General features: G+C 38.1%; 2 protein-coding genes across 6 annotated transcripts in view; both read right to left on the bottom strand.

Annotated features, from left to right (window-relative positions):
* The window catches only part of LOC113664310 (uncharacterized), a 225,051-nt gene that overhangs the window by 138,790 nt on the left and 66,747 nt on the right, over positions 1 to 19,514 (bottom strand). The window lies entirely within an intron of this gene.
* The window catches only part of LOC149043801 (neural cell adhesion molecule L1-like), a 62,075-nt gene continuing 54,150 nt past the window's right edge, over positions 11,590 to 19,514 (bottom strand). For 2 of the 5 annotated variants that reach the window (XM_089210562.1, XM_089210561.1), the window contains exons 2-6: positions 16,167 to 16,892; positions 14,513 to 14,797; positions 13,823 to 14,116; positions 13,147 to 13,440; positions 11,591 to 12,089 (exon numbers count right to left, since the gene is read on the bottom strand). In XM_089210562.1, the coding sequence (XP_089066688.1) occupies positions 11,734 to 12,089; positions 13,147 to 13,440; positions 13,823 to 14,116; positions 14,513 to 14,797; positions 16,167 to 16,875 (1,938 nt within the window). In that variant the 5' untranslated portion in view covers positions 16,876 to 16,892 and the 3' untranslated portion in view covers positions 11,591 to 11,733. Of the gene's footprint in view, positions 12,090 to 12,474; positions 12,767 to 13,146; positions 13,441 to 13,822; positions 14,117 to 14,512; positions 14,798 to 16,166; positions 16,893 to 19,514 lie in introns of all 5 variants that reach the window. The other 3 variants (XR_016187940.1, XR_016187939.1, XM_089210564.1) reach the window with 3 other exon arrangements.

The raw sequence follows: 19,514 nt of genomic DNA, 5'->3' as shown, positions 1-19,514 counted from the left end.
GTTTATTAAAGCAATAAAGGATATATGTAAAGTTAACACTTTTGAAAAATTGCTGAACTCAGTTATTAAGTGAGGTATCCTGTAAACAGAGAAAAATGTTTTTCGTCTTTTCACGACCGTGGGACAAAGAGGAAAATCTGAGTCCCCACACGGAATCGAATTTCAGACCTGCGGAATCCGCGCTCCGATGCTCTACCTCTGAGCCACAGAGACTCTGTGGTGAGCGAAGTCTATTGCGAAGTTCATATAACACGCGTCCTGCACACGGCTGGGATCAGCGATGTCGATAACGTCATGTTTGTAAAGAGATTAAGAGAGATGGTAAAGTTTGGGCTCGGTAAAGAAATACAGAAAGACTCTCTCTTTGTCTTACGTTCGTGACAAGACGAAAATATCTTTCTCCATTTCTTTACTGGGCTTAAAACTTACCATCTCTCTTATTCTAGGAGCGCACGTAGATAGTGCAACGAACGAGTGAGAAGAGAAATTCCATATCTGAAAGCAACCATGTATTATTCTGTTTATCGTTTAAACACAACAGCCCTTTACTGACAAGAAAAGCCGACTTTAATAATAAATGAAAATAAAAGGATCAGCAATCTCCGAAGAAAAATTGTAAAATGAACGACTAAAAACGATGAAAAATGCTGCGGTAAAACCGTGTATGACTAATACAACTGAACAACAGGAGAATTCTACCTACAAGTAAGCAAGGTTAGAGAGAATCTTAGAAAATCAAATGGAACGGAAAAGCACTTATTGGCGAACTAATTGTTCTGACTTAGATGGCAAAATATAAAATAGAAACTATAACTGGAGCGACACAAACGAACGAAACGTGAGAACAAAACTAAGTAAAATATAGCCCAACAGCAAGAGTAGTGAAAGGAACAGAGGTTGTTTTGCAATAAACTGATTGAAATTATGACGAACTGTGCGAATATCGTGCAAACAAAAACGAATGAAGGGAGCACGTTTTTGAACAAAGGCGCGTGTCCAATTACCATAACAACAGATGAAAACAAAATGAGAAATGGCAGTAAACAAAAGAGCGAATGTCCCTGATTCCTAACCGCAGAAAAGCAAATGCAAAAGCGGGCTAAAAACAAATTACAATGAAACTATTTAAAACAGTGAAACAAAATAATAACTAAGCGGATTTGCGGGGTTTACGCGCTAGAGAACAAGATAAACGACCAAAAGCGACTCGGTAATTAACAAGGTCAAGCACATGTACTGAATGTAGCAAACAGTACAAACAATCCTACCCTACCAGGAGCAAGTTCTCTAGCTCTTTAGCCTTCTCTCAAACGAACAGTTCAGTACGGCAGCAGAAACTAAAAAAAATCGTTTCAAAAAAATTAATAACAGCCTTCTTTCAAGATTCACCGAAACAATAAGCAACTTTTTTCCTCTTTAAGCTGCAGACTAGTTGTCGTTAAAGTTGCTTCTAAACAACATCGTGTGATTGGTTTCATATCACCTCTCGCTACAGGTCACGAATCTTAAGATTGTAACGAGACACGCACGGCAGATTTTCCGCACCTCACATTGCAGTTAAAGACTTTCCGCTTTCGCCTGGTGATCTCTTTATTTTGCATCTTTCCTATGGCAAAGAAAGATAATGTTTTCCCTTCTATAGTAGTAACATAATCCTTTGTGGTTTGTTTTTTTGTTTTTGGTTTTTTTTTCTATATTTGGGCGTATCAGCGTCAGATAGCGTTTTTCTGCCAAAACTACGAATGATCCGTTCGTCTTCTTATATTTTCAAAGTTTTTAGTGGCAGGAATCCGCCTCTCCCACCCACTACCCCTTTGAAACTCTAACCTTCCACGCTCGTAGTTGCGACATAATCCCAATCAAAACTTCCTTCCTTTTCATGACTAATTGTTGGAATCTGATCAGTAGAGCTAAACTATAAACCAAGCCTCTGAGTCTGTTCCTTTGACGTCTTCATCGTCGACCCGTCCAAAGACTGGGCCAGAGGGACTGACATAGATGGACCCGATCAGAATATTGTACGCAATTAACACATAGAGAGGGAGTCGGATAATCTTGCGGGGATTAAACAAACAAACTCTGCACCTAATTTTCAATTACGAGTTAGTTGTATTCAAATGTATTCAGCTGAAGCTACAAAGGAAAAGCATAAAATTTACCAGATAAATACTTTATAAAGCTATACTGAAGAATTATTGACCGTATTCCAATGACTTACAATTTATCTGTGCAAACTCAATAGTAATAAAATCTGAATATAATCTCGAGTCAAACGCTCAGAAAGACTCGCTTCATGTTGTTAGCGGTCGCTCATTATTTATCGGTTGGTTACGCCATGATAAAATTTATGATTCCTCTCATTGACAGTGAATTGGTGGTCAATCTTCTATAGTACTCCCTTACACTCTGTTAGAGACGACTGATCACCCTCCCGTCCTTAAAACCATGTGACCTCCCCCCCTCCCCCCCCCCCCCCATCAGAGAAAAAAAAGGAAGAGGAATCTCCCATCCCCCGGTGGTAAATAAAATGTTAGGTCTCTAAAATTCTTTTCATGACTGTGGGAGCAAGATGGGTTGACATTCACTCTGACACCTAAGTTTGTTATCCATTCGCCGAATTTATTAAAAAACCTCTTTCCTACATATCCTAATTTAACACAGTATTCTCTTTATTAACCTGTAGAACTGGTTTCTTTCGTCTTTCACCACAGGTATTTTAGCATTATCTCGACCAAATCCTTAGCATCCAAGCAAACTTCTTCCATCCTGTTTCCTTAATATCGCATGTCAATGGAATCGTTTCGGTAACAAAACTGTAATAATAATGGCGTGGTACACTTCCTTTATTGGAAGGGAGGAGATATTTCAACTGAAATCTCATCTTTGAAAACGAAGTTTCGAAAAAGTTACACAGCTTACTGCAAACGCCTCGATTGTAATTCCATTAAAGGGTGCGTGGATTAAAACGACTTTCAAAAGAAGGAAAAGCCATCAGGGTTCTTAAATCAGTTCAGCGCAATACATATGACATTGGTATATGAGAAATACTACCTTTTGCTCTCAGAATTGTTTCCTCCTTTTATTTCTCTTCCCAGGAGGATATGTTGGTGTCAAACATCAGAAGCCACTTCCAGGAAAGACTGGAAATGGGCTTTGACAACAAAAACAAATGAGATGGGAGGGGGAGGGGGAGGGGGAGGGGGGGTTAGAAGGGAGGGGAGGGGAAGGGAAAACTACTTTTCTGTTTCTTCCGCCAAGCTCTTATTAAACTTACTGATGGAGTTTTCAAGTTTTCCTCCCCTTACAGCCCGTGTGGTCAGGCAATTAACGGAGGGATCATGGCTCTTGTAGGATAAGGAATGGATGAGGGGTGAGAGGGGAGGGGAGGGGTTGTACGGGAAGTGAGGGAGCATAGCAGCGTTGCTTTAGCAGCAGTCAATTTCCTGTCCTTCCCAATCCCACTATTATGGCTTTGTTGGGGAAACATAAAGATTTTGCGATGTTTCGTTTCCTTTACATGTTTTTGCTGTTAGAAATTAAAAACCCAACGAAAAAAAAAAACCACTTACTGAGTTGTGCTCCAAATCGTTAACTGTGAATACTACCTGTTGTTTAGATCACTCCACTAACTAACAGTCGTCCACCTGGTCCTCATTGTTCGATAACGATAACCACTGCATAAATCTCCATCCGATGGATGGTGCAGTATTCTTTGTTAACACATCCGCTAGATAGCGATGTATTCATTGGATAGCGTTATCCTCGATTGAACGCTCGTAAACACTGAGAGGGCAGAAATTGCAACTTGTCAGCGGCAGCACTACATGTAAAACCCAGTCGCCACAATAACAATTTGTACGACTCGCACGAAAATCATCACCAAGTGGAGATTTTGAACTACTCAGTATCCCTGCAGTACAGCAAACGGGAAAGGGATTTCATCACAATCAATTTCCAAAAATTTAGCTTTTTTCAGGGAGTCTTTCACTTGCTCGAACGTTATATTGGTTTTGAGCCTTGAGATTTATTTTCCTTGACAATAAAATGCTATAGAAAGTGCTTACAAAATTACAAAGGAACTATTTTTAGTGTCAGTTGGACCGAGAAATACAGATTTGAAATAATTAATGCTGTCACTGATGAACTAAAGGGCACAATCTTCTCAGTTATTAGCTTGATAATCTCTACAGACCAACGTTATGGGACCGAACGATCTCCTATTTCTTCCTGGTGAGCCGGCCACCTCAGGGGAAAATTAAAGAGACCTTTGACTCTTCTTTTTCCTGAAGGAAATGAAGCAATCCAGATTACATATTAACCATGGGAAAATTCGTTCAAGTGAAAAGTTGCGATTTGCGTGTGGATAATAAATTGTTTGAAAGGTGGAATTATGACATTATGATTCCATTAAATCTTTTATTTCGAAATTTCGAGTCCTTCAGAGGACTTCAGATAGCTCAAATTCCCATAAAAGAAGGTGCAGCATTCGGAATCTGGATGATATGCACACGATTTGAGGTATATGTTTGTTGTTACGTCGAGTAGTCCTCCATGAAGGTTGATCAATTTTTTTTAATGATGACTACTAGAGGCGAGATTTCTCTCCAGGATATTGTTCATAAGATAACATTTTTGCGACGTTTTTGTATGAAAATGAGGCCCTAGGCCTCGAACAAGCAGCCGTTGTTACCATGGCAACAAGAGTGCTGCGACCTTTAAAAAAGAATTTTTGTGCATCCCCCCTGAGCGTCTAACAGCATACAAAATTTGAAGGGGGCTGAATTGTTCTTAATTCGGCTGTTTCGTCCTGGTTGGCAGCTAAACCTCGTCGCAAGCGCCCTCCAAAGGTTTTCAACACAGCCCCACCACCAGGTCCAGGATCTGCAAACGAGGATGTTCCAGTGATAATTGTACATGATGTTGGTGTACAGGCAACTGATGATGACGCCCAGTTATTCTATTCTGTTGAGGAAGAGGTAGAGGAAATCTCCAAGGCCTTGGAGCTGCCAGATTTGGATGCCGAAGATTCTGATTGTGGCTCTGACTTTGAGTTTTCATAAACTATAAAAAGTGTCAGTTTCACGCTTTATAACTTTATAAGCTGAAGTTAAAGGCCCATTTCCAACCTTGAACCAACGCCGTCGTTTGTTTTCGTTTTGAACCACCGCTTTTGTTTAAATAGCGTCTCTGATTGGCCAGTTATTTTTACCTTGTCACGTCTCAAATACCTGCCTTTTCTCCGATGAATTTGAAGAGCTTATCAAAATAATTCTGTTTAAAACAGTTCTATACGTTTTAATCCGGTATGGAATTGGATTAATCTATTGATTTAGTAGATTCCGAGGCAGTTTTCATTCATTCATCAATTTTTTTATTTGAAGTTTGCCATCCTTGTTAAATAATAGGACCAAGGGTCACTTGAAGTTTCCTGCCCGTGGAGAGGAACTTGCGCTCGAAAGAGTGGTCGGGGTTGTTGTCCATACAAAGCAGCAAATTAGAATTGTAACACAAACTGTCAGTGTCGTTGACGTTCGAGTTCCTGCAATGAAATGACTACACTTAAAATAATTAAACGTCCGGCAGTGCGATATTTTTCCATATTTCTCTTCGAAATCCAAAAAATATTGATATGAAAATGTTCTAACTTTATGTACAATCCTCAAGTGCTTCCAGGCAGCCTAAAATTTCGAACTTGATGTTTCTCGCTAACCCTGTATACAGAGTAAGAAGCCATCCAAGCGCTTAAAATTTCAATGACACGGCTGGACACGGTCCTCAAACAACTCCATATTTCTCTTTGAAATATATTAATTTTTCATTGGAAAATATCCTACCTTCATTTACAATCCTCGAGCGCTTCTAAAAAGTGAAAAAATGCCAACGTTCTCCGTTCCGCTGACCTTGTACACAGAGTGCGAAGAAATCCAAGCGTGACACTAAGAAAATTTTCACCAGACACTACCGGACACGGTCTTCAAATAACTAAACGTCCGGCAGTCTGATATTTTTCCATATTTCTCTTTGAAAAATACCAGTTTCTATCGGAAGTATTTTGTCTTCATTTAGAATCCTCAAGCGCCTCTAGAAAGTTAAAAAATTTGAATATTGTCTTTTTCGCCGACTCTTCACAGAGTACGAAGAGCTCCAAGGGTGACACTTAAAAAAATTTTTCTTTGGATTCTTCAAGACAAAATTCAAAATACTGTAAGGAAACAGTGAAATAACGAAAGGCGAATGTATTTACCGCAAAACTGTTAACTATATGTTCAGGATGGCTCTTGAGAAAGACGATTTTAGAAGGTTTTAAGTGATCTGGGAATTTCGTGTGACAGGAAATTGGGTCGCGGCGCGAGTTGCATCAAGGTTGGAAATGGACCTTTAACTTGTAACTTGTAACTGTAGGATAAAAAGAGGCTCCGAAAACAACAGTGAAATAAACAAATTCTCCCAGAGTACCATTCTTTTTTATTATAATAGATTTAGTATGCATCATTGCAAGAAGATTTCTTCTGCAGATTGCAGGAAAATGCGATTCTGGGAGACTTTTCTTTTAAAAATTTCCCGGGGGAGCATGCCCCCCGACCCCCCTAGAGGTTCGGGCCTTCGGCCCTCAATTTTCAAAGGTAGCTGCCTACTTTAAAGGCAGTGTCCTTCTACTTCAAAGTTGTTTTAACCCTACAAAAAATTCAAATTGGTTAGCGTCTTGTTCACTTTGATTGCCTCAGCAATACATGTAGCACCCGCATCACTAATATCATTGTAAGACAAATCCAAATTGGTTAGCGTCTTGTTCACTTTGATTGCCTCAGCAATACATGTAGCACCCGCAGCACTAATACCATTGAAAGACAAATCCAAATTGGTTAGCGTCTTGTTCACTTTGATTGCCTCAGCAATACATGTAGCACCCGCAGCACTAATACCATTGTAAGACAAATCCAAATTGGTTAGCGTCTTGTTCACTTTGATTGCCTCAGCAATACATGTAGCACCCGCAGCACTAATACCATTGTAAGACAAATTCAAATTGGTTAGCGTCTTGTTCACTTTGATTGCCTCAGCAATACATGTAGCACCCGCAGCACTAATAATACCATTGTGAGACAAATCCAAATTGGTTCATTTTTATAATTAGCGTCTTGTTCACTTTGATTGCCTCATCAATACCTGTAAGACCCGCAGCAGTAATAATACCATTGAAAGACAAATCCAAATTGGTTAGCGTCTTGTTCACTTTGATTGCCTCAGCAATACATGTAGCACCCGCATCACTAATATCATTGTAAGACAAATCCAAATTGGTTAGCGTCTTGTTCACTTTGATTGCCTCAGCAATACATGTAGCACCCGCAGCACTAATATCATTGTGAGACAAATTCAAATTGGTTAGCGTCTTGTTCACTTTGATTGCCTCAGCAATACATGTAACACCCGCAGCACTAATATCATTGTAAGTCAAATCCAAATTGGTTAGCGTCTTGTTCACTTTGATTGCCTCAGCAATACATGTAGCACCCGCAGCACTAATACCATTGAAACGCAAATTCAAATTGGTTAGCGTCTTGTTCACTTTGATTGCCTCAGCAATACATGTAGCACCCGCAGCACTAATACGATTGTGAGACAAATCCAAATTGGTTAGCGTCTTGTTCACTTTGATTGCCTCAGCAATACATGTAGCACCCGCAGCACTAATATGATTACCTGACAAATTCAAATTGGTTAGCGTCTTGTTCACTTTGATTGCCTCAGCAATACATGTAGCAGCCGCAGCACTAATACCATTGAAAGACAAATCCAAATTGGTTAGCGTCTTGTTCACTTTGATTGCCTCAGCAATACATGTAGCACCCGCAGCACTAATATGATTACATGACAAATTCAAATTGGTTAGCGTCTTGTTCACTTTGATTGCCTCAGCAATACATGTAGCACCCGCAGCACTAATACCACTGTCTCGCAAATTCAAATTGGTCAGATTCAAACCAGTTCCAAACGACTTCGATAAATGCGAGTGAAAATCGCTTTTTTCTCTTTTGCATTCGTTGATGGCGTTCAATACAATTTTTGCACCACCGCCTTCATTTTTGTTGACTTCATTTGTTAAACTCTTTACAAGAGCCACAACCTGTTCATCGCATTTCATGGCCAAAATTCCACATGAAAACAAAAGTATTTGTTTAAGTTCAACGAAATACCTTGGATCGGAAACTAGTTCTTCAGGTTTCATTTCCTTGCTTTGAATCTGAGAACAAATGAAGAATGCTGCAAAGAATTCTTGAAAACTTTTATGTAAGAAGGCATAATGCACTGTTTGTCTCAGTTTGCTGCCACCAGGCTGCACTGACAGAAATCCAAATTCAGTCAGGTCTTTTGCATGGCTTCTCACTTCACTTTCATTACAATCCAACTTATGGTCAAGTAAACCATTCAACGCTACCTTTCCAAGGTGATTCAATTGCGGTTTGTAATGGTTTGTCAGGTCTTCGATCTTTTCTAATAGTCCCTTCTTTTTTCTATATCTTCTCAAAAGACATTCAACCATATCCAAGTACAGTTGAGCTCTGCTTTCGGGGAGTGTGCCCTCAAACTCTTCGCATAAAAGGCAAAGAAGTGCTGTGTTTAGAGGATTGGCCGCTATTTCTCTCAGGTTTTTATCTCGCGACATCCGTTGGCAGAGCTTGGTGGCTAAATCCGTCCTTTCGTTAAAGTACTTGGTGACAAATTCTATCACATGCTTTTCAGTGAATCCTTCGATCTGAAGCAGCGCGTCACAACTTTTTCTCACCTCTTTTCCAACTTCGTGTCTTGCTGTTGCAACTATGTGGCATCTGGAGAGTACTCTTCCTTCAATTAATTCGGAAAACATCGACAATTTGCCGGATGGTAACTCATCCAATCCATCCAATATCAATAAAATGTTGGACTGATTTTCATGAATGAACTGAAAGAATTGTTGTTTGACTTCTTCATCGATGTCTCGGGGCAGCAGCTGATCATCAATGGCTTCCCAAACGTCAGAATGGATGTCTCGACATTTCAGCAATAATACCACTTTAAATACTGTTGAGGCGCAGCCCTGAGGTTCTTGATGTTTTGTGGCCCAGTCGTAGACGTACTTTTTACAATAGGTGGTTTTTCCCATACCAGGTTCTCCTTCAATCAACACTGTTCTCGGCGCTGAACACTCTTCATACGGGTCTAGTATTGACGACATCTCAACAAATACGTCAGTGATTTCTCCTCTCGTTCTCTTTCTTCTGACCACTTTGACCCTTGTAAACATATTTCCAAGAAAAAACTGAAAGTCTTCACACCATGGAAATGGTGAGAGCCATCCCTCGCGAGTCTTGTACAGCTGGCAAATTCCATTGATAAGCTCAGTTGGATCAAAAATACCTAGAAGTAGCAATATAAGTAAGAAATCTAATGAATGCAGCATTGAAAATTGTGGTGCCTCTCTGGTATTCGGCACTGAATTTAAATAAGTGAATGAGTACGATACCGTTGCCAAAGAAATTACTTGGACGATGCAAAAAGGTTTTAGTGTATGATTCATGCTCACTGATTAAAAGCCATTTAGATTATGAATTCAGGTAAACCTACTCTGTTTGTTCGGCTTTAGGGGTGTCTGACAGTGAAACTCTGTCGTAAAATAAATTACTCGGGAGATAAATATTCATATCATTGGAGCCGAACAAATAAATGGAAACCAAACAACGCCTTTCTGCCTTCTTTGTCACGCGGTTTCATTAAAAGTGCTGCAGAAAACCGGGGGCTCACCTGCGATGAAGTGGCAGGCTTTTCCAACAGTCTTTTCCTCAGGAAATGTAAAAGAACGACATGCACCTTATTCTAACTCATTTTACTCAAGACGCACACTAAGAATTTTTTAGCACGCGCGATATTTGAATGCTTCTTTTCTTTGGTAGATAAATAACCTGAGAGCTGCGGATTCATAATTCAATAGTCCGTCGAGCGAAAAAGTAATCAAAATTCCCTGTGAGCAAACTCGTGAATTGACAGATGCCTTACATGATTTTTTGTATCATGTTTAATGTTATCTGCTTTAGGGAATTTTGTGGTTGATCGTCATATTTAGAGTACGAGTAGTAGTTCAGTGTTCGCTAATGTAGCAAAGAAACAAAGTGACGTTGGGATAAGAAGGCATTACAACTGAAATGATCATGCTATTACATGTGACAATGGTGGATAATGTGTTTTAAACATTTATTATTTTTGTTTCTAGTTCAAATGTGGGTGAAAAGTAAAATCTACTGTCTATCGTTGTAAATATTGGAAAATCAAGGCAATGCTTTCTTAATGAAAACATTAATGATTCCCTCTTTATCAAATGAGACAAACGGGAAGGAGTTTTACTGCCACCGTCATTTTGGATTTCCGCCTTGGTAGATTTTGGTCATGTGCTAGGCAACGTATAATCAAGAACAAGATAGAATTTCATTCCAGGCCTATTTATCAATTTTGTGGTGTATAACTTTCGCATTTTAGTACGTAATATTTATTTTGAATCTTCAAATTGTCTTGAAACTTAAAATAAATTGTCCTTTAAAAAGTCGCTGAAGATCGGTAGCCAAAATTATTTGTTTAGGTGTTATTTGATTTTCGTGTTAACGTGTAATTTCGTCAGTCGCCGGCACCTTTCTTTGCTTCTCACAGAAAAACACACGATACGAAATGTAATGATTGGTTTTGTCCCCAATCTCACACCATAACAAAAAAGCTTTAGAACACCTATAAACTCCGAGCGCTTCGGAGTAAGTGATGTTTTTAACGAATCTTCGGATTGATTTCATGTTCAAGGATTGTAAATTACAATTTTATCAAAAACGAAGGTTGTTCTCTTATTCCAGTGTGAATCCTCGCACGCCTGCTAGTCGCTGGCGCCGCTTGTTGAAACTAAAACGAAAAAAATTAACTCTTTTAAGACTATCATTGGCTTCTTTTTCACCCCACCACTATTCTTAGCAACAAAGGTCGCCATTTCGTTTGTTTATTACTCGCCAAAAACTATCAAATGCACTCAAAAGCCTAAAATCCAAAAAAAGTTTACAGGAATCGACCAATCGAGCGAGCGAGCGAGTGCCATTCTCCACACCATATCTACAACTCGCTCTTGTGCATGCGCGTAATTCACGAGTTAAAAACCAATGGTGGTCGGAAAGTGGCCACCGCAAGATTTTCACGCAGTTCCGCTCTCCAGTGTTCTTGTCGCACGAATGACTGCTCGTACCTAATGATTTCCTATTTTCGCGGGAGTTTCAAAATTAAACTTTTTGCGATTGTCAAAGATTCGCGTTCTTTTGACGTTCTTGATGTACTTTTAACCTCTACGTACTTTTTTTGCCAAATCGCAAAATTTTTTATCGGACAGTTTGCCTATCATACTCGCGATAAACAAATCGAACTTCCGCTGCGCGGTCGTCCGATTTTGTTATTACTCGTATGATTACAGACCAAATTGGACTCCACTCAGTCCTATTACCATTACTTATTATGCACACAGGAGTGTGAGACGTTGGGTCTATGAATTGTAACTTCTTCGGTTACATTCATTAAATCTGTAAGCCAGAGTAGCATCAAACCATGTCCAAATCCCTCATGTGTTCTTAAGCTGTTGCGCCATCGTTCAAAAATGGCCCTTTAGGATCATTTTTCTCTTGTATAACAAAGCCTATTGTTAAAAATGTTTAGCCACTTTTCTTGATACGTTTATTTCCTTTCAAACGATTCTATCAATAGTAAAGTGAGAAGTCTTAAATAAAGGTACATACCACTCTTTGTCTTAAATATTCTGACATCTGGCTCACTGTCTCCTTGTTCGTTGACAGCGAACAGTTTCACTTCATACTCTGTGTCATACTCAAGACCAGTTATCGTGTGATGAGTTTCAACAATATCTCCCTGTTGAAAGACTTTTGTGGATCCTGTCATGAATTGTTTCCTACATTCTAGACGATATTTAATACTGCAATTACTGCTGTTGGACTCAGCTTCTGACCAAGTAACAATGAGATCCTTGTCAACTTCTATTTCTGTGTTTGTGATGGCTGGTTTCTCAGGTAAACCTGTTCAAAATGAAACTTCTTTTACACTTTGTCTCTAAAAACTGTGAAATACCTATTCTAACTAAAACTAAACATATTGGTGTAATGAGGTAAATAAAACATCGATGAACAACTCTTTCCAGCATGAAAAATTAACAAGTCTTCACAATGTAATTTACGACCAAATCAAAGATGACGATAGTAAAAAAATGTTGGCCAAATAATTAAGTTTTCTCATATGAGAGCTGCAGCATGAGTATAAACCTATTGTTACAAAGTTTCACAATTCTTCGCCTCATGAAAAGCAGTAATACTCCAATATTAAGGAGCCAACAGTGTTTCTTTTATCTCATTTCAAACAATTCTACTAAAAGTAAAGTGAGTAATCTTAAATAAAGGTACATACCACTCTTTGTCTTAAATCTTCTGACATCTGGTTCACTGTCTCCTTGTTCGTTGACAGCGAACAGTTTCACTTCATACTCTGTCATACTCAAGACCAGTTATCGTGTGGCGAGTTTCAACAATATTTCCTTGTTGAAAGATTTTTGTGGATCCTGTCATGAATTGTTTCCTACATTCTAGACGATATTTAATACTGCAATTACTGCTGTTGGACTCAGCTTCTGACCAGGTAACAATGAGATCCTTGTCAACTGCTACTTCTGTGTTTGTGATGATTGGTTTCTCAGGTAAACCTGTTCAAAATGATACTTCTTTCACACTTTGTCTCTAAAAACTGTGAAATACTTATTCTAACTAAAACTAAACATGTTGACGGGTAAGTAAAACATTGATGAACAACTCTTTCTAGCATGAAAAATTAATAACAAGTCTTATCATTGTAATTTATGACCAAATAAAGGATGACGATAGTAACAAAATGTTGGGCAAATAATTTATTTTCCTCATATGAGAACTGTAGCATGAGTATTAAACTTGTGGTCAGAAAGTTTCACAATCTTCCCCTTTTATAACAGTGTTACTCCTGTATTTAGAACCCAACAGTGTTTCCTTTATTTCATTTCAAACAATTCTACCAAAAGTAAAGTGAGAGATCTTTAATAAGGGTACATACCACTCTTTGTCTTAAATGTTCTAACATCTGGCTCACTGTCTCCTTGTTCGTTGACAGCGAACAGTTGCACTACGTACTCTGTGTCATACTCAAGACCAGTTATCGTGTGGCGAGTTTCAACAATATCTCCTTGTTCAAAGACTTTTGTGGATCCTGTCATGAATTGTTTCCTACATTCCAGACGGTATTTAATGCTGCAATTACTGCTGGCGGACTCAGCTTCTGACCAGGTAACAATGAGATCCTTGTCAACTGCTACTTCTGTGTTTGTGATAATTGGTTTCTCAGGTAAACCTGTTAAAATGATACTTTTTTTATACTTTGTCTCTAAAAACTGTGAAATACTTATTCTAACTAAAACTTAACATATTGACGGGTAAGTAAAACATTGATGAACAACTCTTTCTAGCATGAAAACTTAATAACAAGTCTTATCAATATAATTTACAACTAAATCAAAGATGACGATAGTAAAAAAAATGTTGGGCAAATAATTAATGTTTCTCATATGAGAGCTGCAGTATGATTATTAAACTTGTTGTCAGAAAGTTTCACCATCCTTCCCCCATTAAAAGCAGTGTTACTCCTGTATTTAGGACCCATCAGTGTTTCTTTTATTTTATTTCAAACAATTCTACCAAAAGTAAAGAGAGAAGTCTTAAATAAAGGTACATACCACTCTTTGTCTTAAATGTTCTGACATCTGGCTCACTGTCTCCTTGTTCGTTGACAGCGAACAGTTTCACTTCGTACTCTGTGTCATACTCAAGACCAGTTATCGTGTGGCGAGTTTCAACAATATCTCCTTGTTCAAAGACTTTTGTGGATCCTGTCATGAATTGTTTCCTACATTCTAGACGATATTTAATACTGCAATTACTGCTGTTGGACTCAGCTTCTGACCAAGTAACAATGAGATCCTTGTCAACTTCTACTTCTGTGTTTGTGATAGTTGGTTTCTCAGGTAAACCTGTTCAAAATGATACTTCTTTTACACTTTGTCTATAAAAACTGTGAAATACCTATTCTAACTAAAACTAAACATATTGGTATAATAAGAAAGGTAAATAAAACATTGATGAACAACTCTCTCTAACATTAAAAATTAATAACAAGTATTATCCATGTAATTTACGACCAAATCAAAAATGACGATGGTTAAAGAAAAATGTTGGCCAAATAGTTCATTGTTCTCATATGAGAGCTGCAGCATAAGTATTAAACCTTTTGTTAAAAAGTTTAACAATTCTTCCCCTCACGGGAAGCAGTGTTACTCCTGTATTTAGGACCCAACAGCATTTATTTTATTTTATTTTAGACAATTCTGCCGAAGGTAGAGTGAGAAGTCTTAAATTAAGGTACATACCACTCTTTGTCTTAAATGTTCTGACATCTGGCTCACTGTCTCCTTGTTCGTTTACAGCGAACAGTTTCACTTCGTACTCTGTGTCATACTCAAGACCAGTTATCGTGTGGCGAGTTTCAACAATATCTCCTTGCTCAAAGACTTTTGTGGATCCTATCATGAATTGTTTCCAACATTCTAGACGGTATTTAATACTGCTATTATTGCTGCTGGCCTCAGCTTCTGACCAGGTAACAATGAGATCCTTGTCAACTTCTACTTCTGTGTTTGTGATGGTTGGTTTTTCTAGAAAACATGTTCAAAACTATGCTTCTATTAAACTTCATCTTTGATAAATGTGAAATACTTATTGTAATCACGTAAAACACGAGTACACGTCAATTTAATCATTTCAACAAGTAATGGAGTGCAACGGGTCATAACATATCAAATCCAAAAAAAAAAGGGTAAGCTCGAAATAGACGTTTTAAATAATTTTATTTCCATTGAAGCATACATAGATGATCTACAAAAGTCGTTCTATAATCTGTCATACCTGTGAATGTTTCGCACTCACTCGATTAATACCCAGTTTGAGTCGTTCGTGCCCGACTCACTGGCTGATTAGTACCAGTTCCCAATTTAGGAACCACTAAAACCCAGGAGATCTCACAAAATATGTCACCCATGAGTGAGTAAACAGATGTCGATCGTTGCATACGGAAAGTAATTAGAGTCAAACGGGTATTACAGATACAAGTACATTTCTGTGATGTATGCTTGTGACCCTCTTAACAAGAAAAAGATCAGACCCCGCATTTCTAGTTCCAGACCTTAGATTTGGTGGTCGCAGGATGCAAAGCCGGGTTGTTAACGCCTCAGTGTAAAGGTCAAATGCCACACTGCAATTGTTCGGCGAGAGCTTAAAGCTTCACTTTATTTCCGTGAGTGAATGCAACTGCGTCGAAATTTCCTCCCATATTCTGGAACCACCTCATAGTTTCAAATTGCAACATCAGCCCTTAATTGATCCCTCAATAATTATTATTTTTGGACACAGCCTGGTAATAGATTCATCTTCCATGTCCAACTCTGGGTGCTAAAAGATAATTCCTGACCTGCATATTTCATCGACTTAAGAGTGACTTTACTGGGCTGGTGTGAAAGCCTTGGGCAGAAGTTGTGCGGTAGTCAAAGAGGGCCAGTAAAGCATCAGAAGCATCCTTTGTTGCTTCTTTTTATCAAGCTCTTGGCTGATTCAGTTGTATTTTCAACTATTCCACTGTTATTAAAGGGTTATTAGGTATTAGGGGGAAGTTGTGACTCATTGAAATTTCTATTTCTTGCCGAAAAAGGGGTCAATGGAATATTGACAAGCGTCAGTTATTGCTTTTTTACCGTCATTTGGTCTCTCTGGAATGGAATTTGACCTCGTGATCCAAACAGTACCAGTAAGACTCTCCCAAATAGGTTGTTTAGAATTATGAAGTGTAATATACAAACAAACACTTCCCCCTCCCCCGATAAATTTTTGTGGGTTGTCTTCTATATGCTCATGCAAAATCTCTTTCTTTGGTTTAGTCATTGCCATAATTATATCGCTGACTAACATTTCTGTACCAGTGTTTTGGCTATTGTAATTTATTAGCAGTTAAACTATAAAATGTTTACTTACTTTGCAGTAACTCTTGAGCCTCAAAGTTTTCAAGGTTTCCTAACAACTTTTGCACATAGTTTTCCCTGATACGGTACAAGTGCAGGACTTCCAATATACTGAGCACCATAAAGAAGGCATCGACAGAGATAAAAGTTATGTTTAGGTAAGATTTCTCCTTGTAATGAAGATCATTACATTGCAGTTTTAATTTTGTCTGGTTGAGTGAACTTGGCGTGGTTTGGCTGTTGGTCTGCAAGATCTCTTTAACACCACACTTAAAAACTGAAGGTAAAAAAATTGTCTGGTAACTGCAGACCAGCCCTAACATAACACCCAGGAAAAATATTCGAAAGAATACATGGATGTAGTAGGCGTAAAGAAATTTCTTTGTGTTTTTTTCCTTGTATGCTGGTCTTTTTCGAAGGGTCACAACACCATAAATTGCAAAGCCGATCCAGCATGCACACAAAACACTGAAGGTTATGGCAACAACGTTCCGAGGTATTAAACCATGAGGCTTGGTAACTGTGGAAATGTAGTTGTCATAGCAAAGTTGTCTGATAAAATCACTGGGTTTGGGATCGCAGTTGAAGTTAAGTCTATCATTGGCATGGTAGCTTTGTAGAATGCCAAAAATGGTAAGATGCGATGCAGGAAAAAAAATACTCTGAAATCCTCCGAGAGGAGTTTGTAACTTGAGAACTAGTTTAAAGCTACCATCCATCATTCCTCAAGTACCAGTACCTAACAAGAAGCATAAGAAAAATAATTATCAATATTAATGCACCAAATGACTTGATGACTTGCATAAATTAGACCTGACTGCCAGGTCTCCCCAACCTACCTTAGGAAGAGACATTTAAGACTTATCTGAAATTTCTGTGAATATCTTAGTATTCAAAGACAATTATCAGTGCTTTGGAGAGAATTGTCATTCAAAATAGGTTTGAACATTTTCTTCAATTTTGTGCTGATATCCCCAGAAGCTTGAGTCTTAATTAACAAATTAACACTCAAACCACCAACGAAATAAGGAAAAGAGTGGAGACTTGTCAAAAAAAAATTCATAATTTTGTTGAGGCAGCATAAGACTCAGTGTGGTTAGGGTGTGCAACAGCCTACCGAGCTGCTCTGCCAACTATTGTTCATTATCATGCACCAAATATATTTGTCCACACTTGAATGTTCTCAAAACATCATGTGATTGAATACGCTCATCTAATAACCAGGGGAAAACAGAAAAAATGCCTCCAATTGGCATAAACAGTGCCCACGAATACTATTTGTTCTGAAATGAAAATGGGTTTGCGAGAGCAAAGCTTGAGGGAAACTGTTAGCTTTGAGGGACTGATAATGTCTAAGGACAAATAAACGAGCATATTTTCACGACAAATAGAGGTTATTGTGTTTATTATCCTTCCAATATTTTTACGCGAGAAAAAATGATTATCTATGACTAAATATCTGCTGCACATGGGATGTTTACTTTTCACTGTTGTTTGGTACGACTTCACGAGCAAACAAACACGTTCTTCTTTCTTAACAATAGCTAATAAATCTTTCCCCTCGAATTAAATTTAAAGCAAACTTTCGAAAGCAAATTAAAGCAAATTTTCGGGTGGGATCTTGTTAATCCCACCTATAATTCTGGGTGGGATCCTACCTTAATTTTTAGGTGGGATGCCCTCAAAGCCAGGTACAGTTCCAGGCGGGATCCCACCTAACCCCCAAAATATCCTGGATTGGATTCCACCTCACCCAAAAATAATCCAAATTGAGATCCTAACTCAGTCCCCATACAATCCTAGATGGGATCCTGCCCTTTCTACTAAGGATCTTGTCTATTGTCTACAAGTGGGATGATGGATCCCAGCCACGAACATAAAGCATCCTATAAAAAATCCCAAGTAACACCCACAGGGACAATTCTGAACGTTTTTGAGACCTATATACAGCGTACTGAACATAGAGTTTGCCTAAACCACAAGCAAGCTTATACCCTTTTGGTAATTGCTTTCTAGTACAGATTTCTAGTGTGACACCGAGTTTTACATTGGAAGAGCCCTAAGGGTTACTGATAATGAGGTTGAAATCAAATTTCTTTACCAAGTTGTCAAAACATTTATCTGGCCTCTCAGGAGCAATATTGATATTGTCCACAAGAGAAGAGTTTTCTATGGCTTCAAAGAGCTGAAAGGCACTAGACGTTTCCATGTTCCAAGTCTTTCATATACTGAGAGGCTTTTAAATATCTTCGAAGAGAAAATTTTTGCAAATAAATCATCAAACTAACTGCAGATTGCAGTAGTTAAACACTGTTTTAATTACGAAACTTGGATTGTTCTGAACTTTTTGTAGGAGTACTATTCATTGACTCTTAATAAGCCAGTTGATACTATTTTGGAAAGTTACACTTCCTTGAACTATATGAATTGACAACTTCCCCTATAGTATTATCAATTCAATTGCCTTTGAAAGTTGAAGTATTGCTTGTTTTAAGCTACATTTCTGACACATTGCATGTTTTATTTTAATTTGTTATCATTATTATAAATGAAGGTACGAACTCTAAATTTGATATATGTCTTTCAGTAAACTTAATTCATACTTGGACTCACGTTTTGAAAATTTACACTCCTCATGTCAGCCTAATTGTTACTGCTAATGTACAGTTGTTGTTATGGTTATTGTTATAAGTGTTTAGATAAAAGCACTGCAAACTTGGATGTGATAAATTTGAACAAAATTGCTATGCATGTAGCATTCATTTCTCCCAAAATAACTACCATAATAAAAGTCATGCATTCCTAATGTCCGTTATATAATGTCCGTGATGTGATGTCCATAATGTAATGGCTGTAATGTAATGTCCTTAACCTAAAGTAAGCTTCATTTTTTCTTGTGTTTTTCCAGGATTTTGATGATTAACAACACTCAGATTTAGGCCCCTAGAAAGTGAAAAAGGGGCCAAGCTGACTTTGTGCTTAAACATGTTGCAAACATCATCAAAAGTAACCTCCACATGAAAAAAAGTAATTGAAGAGTATGCTTTAAATCCTAATGCAACTCATTCACAGCCAAATGTTCCAACTTTGTTTTTGCTGATCAGGAAGTTGATAATTATCAGCACCGATGTTTTTAATTAGTAGCGTGTTGTTAGATTGCTATCACCTTTGTCCCCGAAAATCATACGGAGGGTCACAAATACAGAGCCTTGCATTAGAGCGAGAAGTTGCATCTTATATTAGTCATTACACCTGTTATGACCAAAACAACTATTTGATCATTAGATGCCTTTCAGCTGCAAGGTACAACGTAATGAAACATGGTGTTGCACACTATTGAAGGATGACAGCATTCAATTTA

This window comes from Pocillopora damicornis, chromosome 6, assembly GCF_964200805.1.
Source record: "Pocillopora damicornis chromosome 6, jaPocDami1.2, whole genome shotgun sequence".
Classification (NCBI taxonomy): Eukaryota; Metazoa; Cnidaria; class Anthozoa; order Scleractinia; family Pocilloporidae; genus Pocillopora; species Pocillopora damicornis.
This window is presented reverse-complemented; position numbering and strand designations above follow the sequence as displayed.